This window comes from Pyrus communis, chromosome 14 (assembly GCF_963583255.1).
Source record: "Pyrus communis chromosome 14, drPyrComm1.1, whole genome shotgun sequence".
Lineage (NCBI taxonomy): Eukaryota > Viridiplantae > Streptophyta > Magnoliopsida > Rosales > Rosaceae > Pyrus > Pyrus communis.
In genome coordinates, this window is record NC_084816.1 from 8788394 (window position 1) to 8804719 (window position 16326).

General features: G+C 37.1%; 2 protein-coding genes across 3 annotated transcripts; one reads left to right on the plus strand and one right to left on the minus strand.

Annotated features, from left to right (window-relative positions):
- The first annotated feature begins 2871 nt into the window (after window positions 1–2871).
- Window positions 2872–8988, plus strand: LOC137715245 (P-loop NTPase domain-containing protein LPA1 homolog 2-like). 2 transcript variants are annotated; one of them, XM_068454499.1, is made up of 9 exons: window positions 2872–3160; window positions 3384–3532; window positions 4966–5243; window positions 5788–5869; window positions 6060–6485; window positions 6583–7290; window positions 7520–7630; window positions 7946–8112; window positions 8637–8988. In XM_068454499.1, the coding sequence occupies exons 1-9, from the start codon at window positions 3013–3015 to the stop codon at window positions 8734–8736; spliced, it is 2169 nt and encodes a 722-aa protein (XP_068310600.1). In that variant the 5' UTR covers window positions 2872–3012; the 3' UTR covers window positions 8737–8988. The 2 variants fall into 2 exon arrangements, with proteins under 2 accessions (XP_068310600.1, XP_068310599.1); XM_068454498.1 differs by lacking the exon at window positions 8637–8988 and having other exon boundaries at window positions 7946–8534.
- A 3557-nt stretch (window positions 8989–12545) lies between these two features.
- Window positions 12546–14979, minus strand: LOC137716285 (pentatricopeptide repeat-containing protein At2g28050). The gene is given in 2 exon segments (XM_068455719.1): window positions 12546–14632; window positions 14634–14979. Coding segments are annotated over 2 exon segments (1035 nt in total). The 5' UTR covers window positions 14906–14979; the 3' UTR covers window positions 12546–13869.
- Between the last annotated feature and the right edge of the window lie 1347 nt (window positions 14980–16326).

The window sequence follows — 16326 nt, forward strand, 5'->3', positions numbered from 1 at the left end:
CAGGCCTCAAGGTAAAAAGGCATCAAAGAAAAAAGGTAGTTCTTCCAAAAATGACTACACTAAATATATGGAGGAACTTACTCGTCAAGGTGAACTGAACATGGCATGGGAAAAGGCTAGAGATGAGGAAAAAGCTATTGCTATGGCATCAATTATTGCAGCTACTGAGGCTTGTGATGCGGCAGCTGAGAGACAAAGAGAAATAGTTAATCGAGAGAACGAGATGATTAGAGAAGCACTTCATCGAGAGAATGAGATGCTTAGAGAAGAAAGGATGACTCAAACAGATCGTGACACTATGAACAAGTCTCTAGTAGGACTGTCTCCGAATTCAAAATATTTTTGGACATCAGAAAAAAGAGATGTCGTGCGAAGGAGGCGTGCAAGAGATGCCGAAACAAGTCAAGGGGGTTCCAGCTACAGAAATCCTAGCAACCAAGATCCTAGCACCACATATCCTAACTCCACAGACTTTATTTAATTTCTTATGTAATTTCTTATTTATTTTTAGAACTTTATTTAATTTCTTATGTAATTTCTTATTTACTTTTAGAACTTTATTTAATTTCTTATGTAATTTCATATTTACTTTTATAACTTTATTTAATTTCTTATGTAATTTCTTATTTACTTTTAGAACTTTATTTAATTTCTTATGTAATTTCTTATTTAGTTGGTGGCTCACGAGGACTCTACGGCAGTTCTGACAGACATCCATCAATGTAGGGTTTTGTTTTTCATACCTTGTATAATTAGAATTTAGCTTCCTGGATTGCACCTTGGCACTTACGCTCTGACTATGTATATCTACACTCCAACACTTATTCCCGCACTTATTTACTTGTCTTGTGTGCATTAGTTAATTGGTTTTTGATTTCTCACATCTTTATATCACTGTCACTTCCACACTGCGCACATGGCTACGTCACCATCACGTGACAGCCAACATGCCTCGATTTAGGTCGGGGTGTGTCAAGAAGCAATTCGAAGGAAGATAGAAAATCTAGTTGAGAGCAACTCTATTTGGTGAGAAAACTTCTTGTTCATTTGCATTGGATAGTCATTTTTTGTGTGAGAGAAAGAACCATGAACATAAACATAAAAACCGTAATGCGGATCAATGTTTTAGTAACATGATTTGTATTGGGGTGCTGCCATTTTTTGTCAGGGTTTGGTTAATGGGTGTGAGTTTATTGATAAATCTTATTTTTATTGTTAATTGTATATTGTAATTGATGGTAATTATGCAATAGGATAATATTGATATTTCATATTTAAAATTTATATTGGGTGTAGAAAAAGATTATATGAGTTCAAATAAAATTTATTTTACTCTTTTTTGTGATAAAAAAAAAATTTACAAACTGGCTCTCACATGTTCCATATTATTTACTTCCATCTCTTTTTACTAGTAAAAGAAAAATGAACAGAAACCGAAAATAAGCAAACATCTCGAATTTATTCAACTTCAATTTTCAGTTTGCCTAAACACAATTTTATTTTTTGGTTTTAATACTTAGTTGCTATTTATTGAAAATATTAAATGCATTAGAGCATCTTCAAATGAGATGTCAAAATGTCTAAATAAGTAATAACGGTAAAAAAAAGACAGCATCAATGTTTTCCAATCGAGAAGCCAAATCTGATGTGGCATGACATGGAATGACATCTCTCCCCTTACCAAATTTGACAACAGCTTCATAACATTTTTAATTAATTGTTAAGTGCTTTTTATTAATTTTTTATTGATTTAAAGCTTAGCCCTTTATATTTCTTTTCATTACCAAAGCAAGTGTAAATACTTTTATACCTTTTAATTCATTTTCTTTCATTACCAATGCAAAGAAAAGATATGTGAATTTTTATTTTATGTTTAAAATTTGACATATTGGGTGGAGAGTAAAACTTTAAAAGATATCAAAGTGCCACTTAAGCTGTTAAATGTAAATTTATGTTTAAAATTGACATCTCTTTTGGAGATGATCTTAGGGTTGGTTTGAGATTGTAATCAATGCTCATTTAATGAAATTTTCAAATGACAAGTATACCCCCACATGTTTTACAAAATTACAATATTTGCCTCTACATTATATCTTTGACAATTATTATTACATCATTTTTAGTCATTTAACATATTCAAAGTAATTTATATAAAAATTTATCAAACACTTAGACACTGTTTTTATTTATTTATTTTTATTTTAATAAAAGCACTTTTACATAAAAAAGTTTACCAAACAGTCAACAACTTTATTTTACAGCTGTTTATTCCCACAGCATAATAGAAACAATTTTTTTTTTTAAAGCACAATAATATCAAACTAGCCCTTAAATACCTGTTATGATTAGTTATGTCCTTTTCCAGCGTCTAATCCCAATTAAATAAAAAGTTGAATTTTTCCTTTTTTTTTTCTTTAAAAAAGGTTCAAATATATTTACCCTAAAACATTTAAAGTTAAATTAAAGAAAAATTAATGTAAAATACTTGAAAACTTTGAGTTTTAATGATAAAGATAAAATAAAGGGTAAAATAAATAATACTAGAATTGATTTTTTAGTATAAAAATATAATTTTTCGTTAAAATTTTAATTGATCTGAAGTCCTTTTCCTCCTGTGAACCTGTGTACTATGTACATAAATTTTTCTCTCATGCTAAAGGTAGTAATATAATTAAACTATAATTATTATTTTGCGGCAGTAAAACTTGAAAAAAAACAACTTTTCAACCAAATGAATTGTATTAGACACTTTATATCAAAATCGCGTGCCCACACATCAAAATATTCTTAACGTCCAATTTACCTTTTTCACCCCTCCTTTACCTCCGCGCCCGGGCCCACAGCTCCCACCCTATAAATCTCGACGCCGAGGACTTGAGATTCTTGTACCGACAGGAGCCCAAAATCGTCATTCAAGCTCGCAAACTGGTGAGAGAAGAGAGAGACAAACGTTTATGAGTTTTTAGAGAGAGAGAGAGAGAGAGAGAGACTCGTGGAGGGTTGCTGTGTGCGATGCGTGGAGGGCAGGTGCTGAGTGCCCAGACAGGGAAACACCGAGATCGCGCTCTTGAAAATGGCGGATCGTCATCCCAAACCCTCAATACTCTGAACCAGCTCTCATCGTATTCCTCGTTGCTCTTCCCAGATCACCGACTTGCAGGTCCTCTCTCTTTCCTCACATTGTCTTCAATTCTCTCTCTCTCTCTCTCTCGTCGGCATTGCATCGAATTCTCTGTCTCTACCCATCCTTCTCATTTTTTTTTACGTGCTCGTACCATCACATCGTCACGGGTTCATGATTAGTACTGTGTCAAATTTTGAATTTTGGTTTAAGCATTTCGATTTTGGTAATTTGACACTGATGTTTGTTTGAGTTTTTGCAGAGATGGCTGAGGCAGCGAAGGTTCTGTACATCGTGGTGGTTGACGAAGAGGACAAGAGAGAGAAAGGGAAGGATTCCTTTCGGTATACGCGTCCTGTTTTGCAGAGTTCTCTGCAACTCATGGGCTGCAAGCCCCGCCACGCCTTCAAGGTATCGAAAAAGTTTTGAGTTTTGAAATTTCTATGAAATTTTAGAACTTTTTGGCTTCTGGGTTGTGTTTTTGGTGTGGATTTGTTGTTGAATTCATTAATTTTGGGGACATATCTGTGGTTGCATGTAATGTGTTCTGGGAATGTTCTAAATTTGTCAAATTTTGAAGGCTTGAATGTTACATGGTGGTGTTGCATGCTTAGGTGAAAGGATTCTTTTAAATTTCGGGTCAACGGAGGCTTATCGGAACTGGTATTTTAGTCAGTGACTTAGTCTTGGTTGTACAATTGGCTTTCTATAGAGTCAACCTTATGAGTCATTATCACAGATTAAGTCCAGATTCTTCATAATTTGCTTTTCAAAAAGGTGGGTTATGACCGTTATATTGTTCTTGTGTTACCTTCGACTTGACCTGTTAAAAACTATTCTTCTGGTGGAGGATTTGATTATTATTGTTTCTGAACCATCTTAACTTGTGATCTTATCATCGTGTTCTCCATTTTACTTTTTATTTTTTCCTTCAGTTTTGGTTCTTTGGGAAGTTACATTTTAACAGTTGACTTTTTTAGTGGATCTCTAACCAATAATCTCTGTTGACGTACATTGTTATGAGAGTGTTTAATTGTCAACTCTAGAAGAACTTTAATTTTGAAATTTCCTGGTTTAGAAAGATCTCCCGTGTTTCATGTGTTTGACCAATGTTTTGAGGGTTTGTTCAATCTGGATGTAAAAGGGGGTTTGTTTTGTGCGAGAAATCCCTTGAACTTTGCTTACGTGTTGAGTGGTGTGGAATAAGCGAGAGTGGAAACCGTTTTAACTGAATGGGAGTTCCATTTAGGTTTGTTGTGTGTGAGAACTCCCTTGAACTTTTGTTATGTGCCGAGTGTTGTGGAACAAGTGAGAGGGTAAACGGTTTGATTGAAAGATGTTCTATTTAGGTTTGAATATAATCTATGCTTTTCTTTGCTGTTTATAATTTGTTTCTTCTTGCTGTGGTAATCTCAGGGATCATGCTTTTTAAAGCGTTGAAATGTGTGATTTGTGTGTATAAGGAGCTTTATGTTTCAACATCATTCAAGAATGTGCATTGTTTTAGTGATGTCTACATTAACTGAATGGATCAGTAAACTTTTATCCCCTAATCAGCTTTTGGTTCCAGTATTTAGTTTGTAAGACTCCATTGTAGCATTGTACAATAGCTTTGGTGCTTTAGTTTAGTTCTTTATAAAGTGATTTCTTTATTGTGTTTTGGTGTAGGTATGGTCTTTAGTTTTATTTAAATAGGGTTCATGTGGGTCATTTGGTTCATTATTAGAATAATCTTTCTGATGATAGTGTATTGTGATGTTTTTTTTGGACTGTACTGATTCCCATGTTTTATTTTACTTTAGAAATTTAACCACTAATGCCTGACCTATTTTTCCTTTGATCAGATTAGCCAACGGGTTTTCGAATTGATAAGAAATGAGAGTTCATCTAATGTCTTGCTGCCAGAAGGAACAGAAAATGTTCCTCCTAGTAAAGATGAGGCTGGAAACCATTTGGGTTCAGGGAAAGATGATAGAAGCAAGAGTGTTCCTTTTGAATTGTACAAAGCACGCACGACTGTTGTGGTTAGGAGAAAAACCTTCTTAGATGTTGTTTGTGATGCTCTGGCTGAGTACAAGTATGTTGGTCCCAACCAGAGGGCAGACTTAGCTTTGGCGTGCAGGTATGGAGGAGTCTTTTATCTTTATTTGAAATAAATGGAACTTACATACATGCGTTCATATATAAACTGCATTCTGTGAATAGTTTCCCTTTCCTGGCAATCTTTGCTTACATTGTGACAATTATTTCACATGCCGTGTCAACATTATGCATTTGAATGAAATATGGAAACACATATTTTATAAGCCATAACAGTGTGGAAATGTCTATGGTAACATTACTATATGACTTATCGGGAATGTTTTCAAACCTGTAATGTAACCGTGATCTTTTGAACTGTTTCTGTGGACTAGTGGCATAATAATTAGTTATTTTTGTGGTGCACCAATCAATCGAGTTCTAGTTTATTGATGGAGGGGTTTTCGTAATGCAGCTAGAATGGGAAGATGAAATCATTGTAGATGTTGGGATTTTAAAAGGGAATATTCTGTCTTACTGTATGACATTGTGATCTTTTTTTGTTTTTTTTTCTTTTTTTGGCAATCTTTAGAGTTATAATTTCTGCTAGTTTCCTAATTTTTATTTGGATAATTGTTTCCTTGCAGAATCAGGGAAAGGAAGGAATCCGTGACTGTACTGTTGTGTGGCACTAGTGGCTGTGGAAAATCTACTTTGTCCTCTTTGCTGGTATCTGAGTTCACTAGTTCCTTGTTTTCATGATTTCCTTTTGGGTTTTGTGTAGTCTTTAAGTGTTGTAATGATGTGCTTTTACTACATCTTTTTAATGCCTGTAGTGTACTATTTAAGCGTTGGATGATGTAAGTTTTATGTTCTGTTATGTAAATTTGTTTTGAATGTAATCTATAAAATTTTGCAGGGTAGCAGGTTGGGAATTACAACTGTGATATCTACCGACTCAATTCGGCACATGATGAGGAGCTTTGTAGATGAAAAGGAAAACCCTTTGCTATGGGCTTCAACCTATCATGCAGGGGAGTGTCTGGATCCAGTGGCTGTTGCAGAAGCCAAAGCTAAAAAGAAAGCCAAAAAATTGTCAGGAACTCCACACTTACTTCCCAAAGATGGGATGCCTGATGGCTCTGCCTTTGGGAAATCTGATACCCGATTGTCAGATGTCGGTTCGAGTACTGCTGAATTGATCAGCCCAAAGCAGATGGCTGTTGAAGGGTTTAAGGCTCAAAGTGAGATGGTGATTGACAGTCTTGATCGCCTTATCACTGCGTGGGAGGAACGGAGAGAATCAGTTATCGTGGAAGGTGTTCACTTGAGCCTTAATTTTGTGGTATGTATCTATAATGATCTTTCCGTATGTTGTTTTGTTGTTTCGTTGCTATATTTAGTTGCATCTCTCCCTCTCTCAATAATTATTTGAATTCCAGATGGGGCTTATGAAGAAACACCCTTCTATCATTCCATTCATGATATACATTACAAATGAGGACAAACACATGGAACGATTTGCTGTCCGTGCAAAGTATATGACACTGGACCCAACAAAGAACAAATATGTGAAGTATATCCGTAACATCAGAACAATCCAAGAATATCTCTGTAAGCGAGCTGACAAGCATCTTGTCCCCAAAATTAACAATACTAATGTTGACAAGAGTGTGGCAGCCATCCATGCAACAGTTTTTAGCTGCCTCCGTAGGCGTGAAGCAGGGGAGCAACTTTGTGATCCCACAAGAAACACAGTTACTGTAGTGGATGAGGAGTATAGGAACCAGTGTGCGGCCAATTCTTTGAGTTCTAAGGGGATGTTTCAGCTGATCCAGAGAAAAGGTTCGTCTAGGCATTTGATGGCTCTTGTAAATACTGATGGATCTGTGGCCAAGGCTTGGCCTATTGATTCAGTTAATAGTAATGGGAAGCCTATATTTTGCCATGGGACTGAGATGGAGATTGGAACCGCAGAGCAAGTGAATCTTCAGTTTGGTCTCTATGGGATCAGTGCTTGGCCCAGTGATGGTGGACCTAGTTGTGCTGGAAGTGTTGATGAGTCGAGGGGTGAGGGAACTGAGATTGGAAGAAGTATTCCCTCTTCTTGCTGCAGCTCCCCACGGATCTCTGAGGGACCTGCCAAAGAGGTATTTTATAGCACCAATTTCATTTTCTCCAGAACCTCTTCTATGACAGTATTCTTAGGTAGGTGTAAGCTGAGATTTGCTTAACAAGTTATCTAAATCGTGGATGAGTAATCGTAGAAATTAGTGGCATAGGCCAACAATTTAACTGCATGGACAATATAATAAGATTTGAACGATTTGTTCAGTTTAGTTTATCTTCTTGGATTTCTCATTGTTTTCTTTCCTTCAGCTGAAGGAGGACAATTCAGTGCATGGAAGCGACGAAGAGGTTGAAGAAGAGGCTGATGTAGGCAGTGATGAAGAACTAAGTGATGACGGTGACAAACGACTGTATGAAGAGGTATAACAAATTGGTTTGTTTGAAATTCTAGACAATAACTTGAACTTTATCTACTGAGGTCATATATATATATATATTATGAGCATTGCTATATTTAGGTCATGGTAAAGGTCCACACATACATGTGCGTGTGTGTAAACGCACACATGTATGATACAGAACTTCTGATCTTAAATGAGCTTATATCTGATCAAGGCTAATAAATTTGGGGAACTTTGTATGTTTAAACTGATATAATTCTGGTTAGATCAGATGAGAGGTTGAAACTCAACTTTTTGCAAGAATTAATTGTTTAAACTTTTTACTATTGTGCAGATAGGGTCGGTGGACGAGGAGTCTACAAAAACAGATGAAGAGTACGATGACTTAGCAATGCAGGACATGCAGGGGAATGGATACTGGATGGAGAATGATGATCAGGGAGCCAATCACAAGATTTCCCCCGTTTCTGAGGATCAATCAGCCGATAAAGAAGGGGATAAGTATCGCCAGAACCTGGATCTCTTCCTTAGAACTAGATCAGAGTCATTTTCTGAACCATTGTGCTCAAACTCTTCTTTGTTTATTGAGAAGAATGAGCTTTCAATGCCGTGCTCTGGCAATATGAGAATTAGAAAACGCCGCTCCCTTAGCATTCCCGCCTTGGGAAGGCACGGGTCATTAGTCGGGGGTCCCATACTTTTGGGAGCCCCTCAGTGCTAACACCTTAGTGTATATGGACCTTAGTGCTCTCATCACCCTGTCATTTTCTCCCTTTCTTTTTGTAGCCTGCCCTTTTAGCGTATTTAGTTAACTTAAGTCCCCCGTATCTGTACGGTAATCTATTTAGGAAGTTGCAACGGAATGTGTTATAGTATACTCATTAGCTATGAATCTATGGTAGAATGAGAACATGATTTTATGAGTAGTATGGGATGCATAGAATGAACTCAAGATTTTCGAGTTGTATGCTAAGCGCTGTCTATGGTTGAATACCGACTTTGTTTTTCGTGATTCTTTCTAGCAGGGATCGAGTTGGTTGTTTGTTCAATCTCTGTTCAAGATGTATTGCCCAACTATTCACCAAGTTGCCGAGGCCAGAAAGGGGAGGATTTGCGTCCGACTGAAAATGCGGATACAGAGATCCAGCTTACAAATGCAACCTGCTTCAGTGGAAAAGCGTTTCCTTTGCGGTTTTCGATGGCAGATAAGAAAGATAGTTTTGGTTTTATTGCTTCACTGGCTCATAAATGAAACGGATGTGTTTTTGTTTAACCTTAAAATTGGTGGTGCAGAATGATATCGAACATTTGGCTTTATTAATCGCAAGACCTCCCCATCTGTGAAACTCGATCAGCTCTTGGTTGATGGGCAATGCATTTTGCAGAGTTATCCTCGACGGTTGATTATCTGAAACGTACAACAACAATAACAAACGCTTATGCCACTAACTAGACTCGGCTGTATAAATCTTAGAATGCTATTGTGTTTGGTTTTGCGTCAGCTTCAACTACCCTATGTTTCTTCTTAAAGTCTATTTTCTTGGTTTCCTTTACCTTTTTTTATCCTGAGCTTGTCTCATAATCGTGTTTTTTAACCTGAGCATTTGCAGGTCTGTTTCGCATGCTCACACCGATTTTCTCTCATCTTCTCTTTAATCTTGTCATTCCTCGTGTGCCACGCATCCATCGCATCCAACGAAGCATTCTCATTTTCACTACACTCATTTTTGTACATGTTTATACCTGACCATCCAACATTTCGTGTCATTAAACACTGTTGGCTTTATTGTTGTCCTATAAAATTTAATTGCATACGTACAACATACACGATGCACTCTTCCACTTCAGTCAGCTTGTATTCTATGGTTGAGATCTTTATCCAATTTTCTGTTCTTTTGCAAGATAGATCTAGGATAATGAAAACGTTCACTCTTTGGTACTTCTTGATCTCCAATCTCACCCTTATCTCATTTGGACCCCTATTTCCTTTGAACTTGCACTATGTATACTACCTTTGACCTACTTAAGCAAAAACATTTAGATTGTAACACTTCCCGCAAAAGGTTAAGCTTGGCATTTACTCTCTCGTGTTTCATTTATCAACGCTCTATCATCTGCGAAAAGGATACACCAAGGGATATCTACTTGAATATATCCCATTAGCTCATCCATTACTAATGCAAAAAGTGAAGGACTAAGTTGAGCCTTGGTGTAGCCCTATAGTTATTGAAAAACTTTCACTTTGTCCTCGTGAGGTGTTACTAGAGTCTTGGCTCCATCATACATATCCTTTATTTCTTGGATATGTGTTACTCATACTCCTAGAATCCTCCAAAGAATTTCTCTTGGGACCTTATCATACTTTTTTTCCAAATCTATAAAGACCCATGTGCAAATTCTTTTGCATATCTCTATATCGTTTCATCGATCTTCGCAAGAGACAGATTGCCTCCATAATCGAGCATGCTAGCATAACCCTGAATTAATTATCTGCAACGTAAAATTTACGAAATCTTTTTAACAGGCAATTCGGTTGTTTACTTCCTCTCCTGTTTAAAAGCTGGCTGAATATTTCAATGACTAGGTTTAGACGGAGGCTTGTTAACAACTGAAGCTCGTTGAAGAAGCTAGATGGAGATCCATTGATCATAACTAGAAAAGGCCATGGGGAGATGATTTCTATTTTCTGCTCACATTTCAGGAAAACTCGAACATTTGAGGGTCTTAAGCGAGTTTGGACAATAATAGTACTAAGATGGGTGAGGCTCACAACAACTCATGTTGCATTCCTCAGTCCGAAGTAGCAGGCTTGTGTTATAGGTTGTAGAATCCCGGGGTGGGATCATGATATCAAATTTGCTTTAGTACAGTTGTGTGTGTTTTGAAGTCCCACGTCAAGTTGGGTCTGGTCTTTGGCGTCGGGATGGGGGGAGTACGGAGTTTAGTCACGCAAAGAGAGAGATACGAAGATGGGGCAAAAACTCGCCCTGGCCTGGATAGCGGAATTTGTCTTTGCTAACCATGGTTACCATGCCGCACCTCATTGGAGAAAGCAAGGCAAGGCATATTGTTGGGTTTTCAAGTTGCATCTACAAAACAGGATACAAAATTCGCCAATGATTCCGAACCACTTCATCTCAATAATATAGGGAACTTTTAAAATTAATTGTTTTGTTTTGCTTCTTACTTTCGACTTGTGTGGATGACAAGTAGAAATTAAATTATTATGATTGGCACATTATGTTACTTAACTCAATTTCTCCATTTTTAGTGTAAATGTTCGATGTATTAAAAAATTTGTTATATTTTGATTGTTTTAAGTTGTTTATAGGGAAACAAAAAGCGAAAGAGAGAGAATATTAGTGGGCGGAGCTAGAAATTAACTTCAAGAAGCACACTACTTGAATTTTAGCTCGAATCTCACTAAATCATTCGTAACTTAACTTTTGTCACATAATTTCTTGAACTCAACTTGTATCTCACTTAGCCTAACGTCATTTATAGTTTACAATTTAGCTCAAATCCCAACTTTTCTTTATGAACCATCCCATATTTTTTTCATTTTTCTGACTCAGCCCAGCCCAACTTAGAAGGAAACATTGTTCCAGCCTAGCCCAGTCCACATTCAAAAGCTAGTTTTGTCACTGATCAATTCTCTCATATACGGTGGGTCATACATAAGCCTTACTTGGTTTAGCTTCTACCATATTTTTTTTTATCTTCTTAAACACTCCTATTTAAATATGTCTGTTATTTTCGTTTAAGTTATTTATCTCATTATATACGAGATTTGAATTTAAGACCTCTTACTAAACCGAAATACTAAGTGACAATTTGTAGTATTTTCTTCGAATTGAACAAATAAAAGAAAGCAAAAAACTGAGCTAACAACTCACTTGGAAAAGTTTATAGAGAGGTCAAAACTAATCCAAAATTTGAAAGAAATAAGTTTCGAGAGATGGACATAGCGACACAGAGTTGAAGCAAAAGATGCAGACACGTTTGGGAAGAAATGAAAGACGTAAGAAATGCATACCTCAAAAGGAGCAAGCAAACCACCATGCTTGTTCTGAGGCCGCTCAGTCTTCCTTGTGTTTTGTCCACAAAACTTGAGAATCCGTGGTCATTTCATCCTCTGTGTATGGGGGGCATCACATCTTTCATCAGAAAACATTGAGTTCCACGCTACATAAAAGAGACATTCCTTGGAATATTCCATCCACTTCTGTCTACTTGTCCTTCGTTTGGCTTAGCTGTCATTACAAACCAAGCACAACAATAGGGGTGAAAGGTGAGTTGTAAATGACGTTTTTATTGCAGTGGTGAAAAATAATCATGTTTATGCACTGTGGTGTGAATTCGATTTTCACCAATTACTTTTTCCCTTATAATATTAAAAAAAAAAGGTGGAAGATGATTGTAAAATTTAATTTTAACTGGTTCCAATACAAGAATTTTAATCAAATCCAACATTTGGTTTGAAAATGTGTGTTTAAAACGTTATTCTGCTCATACGGCCTTTTGTTATAAGTTTAAAAATTCATCTGCTTCTCGTAAACTCGCCGATTGGGGGTGTTTTCTGAAGAACTTCAAGTGCTTTTAATTCTTTTCGCCCAATATTGCTTGAAAATACTATCGTCATTCTAAAAGCAGTTCCGAATAAATAGTAATTAGATTTCTGTGATGTTTGATGGCCTGCCTATGTCAAATACGGGATTGGGCAGCCCAGTAGCAGTATTTGGGTTCAGTCAAAACTCAAAGTTGACAAAGTCATAGGTTAAAAGTTGACAATAACAATTTGGATTTAAAATGGGGAAGGCTAGATATCACTGAAGCTGGTTTGTCGAATTTCCCTGAGGGGTTAAATTGATGAGGCTACATTTGGGTTTAGGACTTGCTAAGCCGAAAAGTATAGGGGTGAATGGTGCGCTTTTGAGTCTCTGATTCTCCGAGGACGTAGGAGTGGCCCTGAGAGTGTATCGGGAAAGACCCGATGACCGGTTTTCTGCGGGAGAGACGAGATGGAGCATGAAACATCTGAGATTTGGGAAATCTCAAGTGATTTCCAAAGCCTCCCACTACTCTGTATGTCAGCGGATAAGCTAGAGTTTTGAGTTCAAACTCCAGGTATGTCAACAACGAGAAAAACGAGCGCGAGAAATCATTTTGGTTTTAGACATCAAAGTTGACACAATATTTGTACCAGGGATGCTAGGAGTGCTCCATACTAGCAGAGAATGAACTTATGCATTGCAACAGCTGCAAACGTTGATCACTTTAATTAAAAACTAGACTCAAGTCAATCATTCTGAGTAAATATTACAACACTGCCGAAGAATTGATCTCTGAAGAAATCCTTTCTTTGGTGTGAGCAGGCCGTGGGATCAAATCTTGAAGGTGCGCACAGTATAATCCTTCAACTGAAAAATCTTCAATTTCCCAAGGAGTCACTCCTTTTTGTTCTTCATTAAATGAAGGAAGACGAACAGGAAAATACCAGTTACAGCAAGTTGTAGTCGTTGCTGACTCCATGAACTTCTATGAATATCTTAACAACACTAGACAGTAAAAAGCAGTCGCATGAAGTAATGGCAGACCACAGTTCAGCGTCACAATTCAATTCGAGTTGGAATCACTTTCTCTCCAGCCTTCCAAACTTGTAGCCTGATTAAATGGCTGAAGGTCCGAAGGCCAGGGTTTAGGGTTTAGGGTAATGGCAGACCACATCGCAACAATAAGCATACAGTGGGTCATTTCTTTTGCAAATCATACTTGTTTGTCCATATATTACCGAGTGAAATGGCAGCTGCTAAACGAGATCACCCAGAAGGTAGTAGTCTTAAGAACTCTTCTTTCTCAGAGCTATCACAGGCAGACTTACGAGTAGAAGGCACGTAATATTGTGATGGCCTCAACTCTATACAATTCCAATTCTTCATCTATTCTCCTTTCCTTGTGCACCTATATCGACAAACAGCAATTTCGGACACAGTAGTTCTACCACAGATTCTGCCCTTCCAAAAATGGAATGTGCCTCACAAAAATTTACAATGAACAGACATCAAAATTATGATCCAGATCAAGCATGTAATCCTTCTCCATCATCCCTCACTAAGCTTCAGAGCTTCATTCTCCAGATTGCCCGCCCCTGCGGCATCTAATCTCTTGTATGAGCACAACAGCTGCAAACATTGATCTCTTCATACATCACAAATTAGTGAAGCTCCCTATTTTAAGGTGTTGCACCTGTGTAATTAATCATTTTTCAACAGCCTCTTTTGGTTCCTCAGCCTGATCAGGTTGATTCGACTTAAGTGATCCATTTACCTTTTTTTTCCACGCAGATGAATCAGCATTCAAAACTATTTGCTCCATCAACAGTTGCAACTCAAGAGCTTCATCAATCATCTTTTTGTTGTGAAGTCCATCAATCAAGCTATTCAATATAACACTGTCCAATTCAAACCCCTTGCTCTGCATCTCAAGCACATACTTCATTGCCAGCCCAGTCTCTCCAGCCTTGCAAAGGCCCCTTATTAGAGCCCAGTACGTATCAGCGTTCGGGACTACACTTCTCTCATCCATTGTACAAAATGAAGAAATCGCACCATCCACAGACCCCAACCTACAATAGCCACTTATTATCAAATTGTACAAATGAGTGTTCACTTTCAATCCTTTATCATGCATCTCCCCAACCAGCCTCTCAGCTTCTTCTACCTTCCCTGCGCTTGTGAACCCATCAATCAAGAACTGATACGTCTTGATATCGAGCGCCACTCCTTCCTTCTCCATCAAAAGCAAAACCCTATCCAACTCTACAAAGTTCCATCTCTTAGCACAAGCATCCACCATTGTATTGAATGTAATGATATTGGGTTTAGTCCCTCTCCTCACCATCTCCTCCACCAACTCTCTACTCCTTCTAATCTCCCCACTCCTACACAACCCATCCACCACAACCGTCAAAGAATAAACCGAAACCTCAGTGCCCGATTCGCGCAGCCGATACAAGAAACCCAATGGTCAAGTGGGCATGGAGGTCGATCTTGAAGGAGATTAAAGACTGGTTTTTGAGGAGGAAGTTGAAGAAAAGCAAACATTTGGAGGTTCTGAATTTGGGGTCGGAGAGAATGAAGCGGAGGGAGTTGGGGTTGAGGTTGGAGAGGAGGGTGATGGTGGTGGTGTTGAGAGGTTTTGGGGGTGTGGAGATGAGTTCTGTGAATTCTTGATAGGGTCTGGCGGGCGTTCTTTTCACAGTATTGAGGGTTCTGAGGACGTTTTGGAGCGACATTTTTTTTCGATCCGGAAGTTGGAAGTCAGTCACAACTCACAACTCCGTTTAGCCTTTTGGTTTTGGGCTATTTTGGAAAGTGATTTCCAGTATCATGTTTTGTTTCTTGTACGCATCTTTTAAATTCTAGCCATTGAATTAAATAAGTTAAACGAAAATAACAAATTTCTTTACATAAGAGTATGTGAGAAGGAGATGTGTTTATCATTTTTCTTTTGCAATTGGTTATATATTAAAATTGGTTTTCTCTAACATACATCAATAGTGCAGATTTAAGTTACACATAGGAACAAGAGTTGTTAGATTGATTGTTCTAACGGATCTAATAGCTTTTGTTCTCATGTGTAACTTAAACCTGCACTTTTGAAGTGTATTAGAGAAAACTCAACATTTTGGATACAAAACAACGATTTAGGAGAATCTTAGCTGCAAGATGAGTTCTTTTATGTCCATGAGGTGCAAATGTGGATTATACATTAGTTTATAAACATGCCTACTACTCACCACTTCATTAATTTATGAAGGACTAAGCGGTCAAACAACACAAAAGCATAATTTGATACGATTTCATAAGTTCATAACCTTATAGTGTAGTGTGAGGAAATTTAACGAAAAGCTTCTGGTACTGTTTATTTTAACGAAAAACCATATTTTTATACTAAAAAGTCAATTCTGATACTATTCATTTTATCATTTATTTTATCATTATTGTTAAAACTCAAAGTTTTTAAGTATTTTTCATTAGTTTTCCTAAATTAAAACTCTGTGACCCATTTTAAAAATTAAAAGCTAACTTAGAGGGAGTGAATATAGTTTGTCCAAGGAAAAAAAAAGAAATTTTGAGAAGAAAAAAGAAAACAATTTTACACATTATTTTTCTTCTCTAACATATAGCTTTATTTTTTGCCTTTAGATTGAACAAATTTAGAAAGAGCCGAAGGGACAAATAAGTAAAAATTGCGAAGAGGAAAAAGTGGTGGGCATAAATCATTTACCCAAAAAAAATAAAAATAAAATGTAGCACTAGGTTCATTGGATGCGTATGGGAGCACTCTTGGAGCATCATCATTAAAACGATGGAAAACTAAGATAGTAAAAACCAGATTTACATCTCAATAAAATGTGAATGTGGATTCTACTTCAATGAACGAGACGTAAATTTAAATCTCATTCATTTTTCTCTCTATAAAAGCATCTCCAATAAAAAATGCAAATTGTCTTGAATTTCAGTGGACTGAAAATTTGAGACGTAAATGATCCAACTCGCTTAAAGTTGTAAAAACAAAATCTTATATATACATTTTTTTCATCTCCATCTGCATTTAAGAAACAATGGTGGAGTACCATGCAAACAAATAAGTACAACTACGAACTGGGTTGTCCTGTTTCTCGTTGCCTCTCCTCTTGCTGCTTGGGTTTAG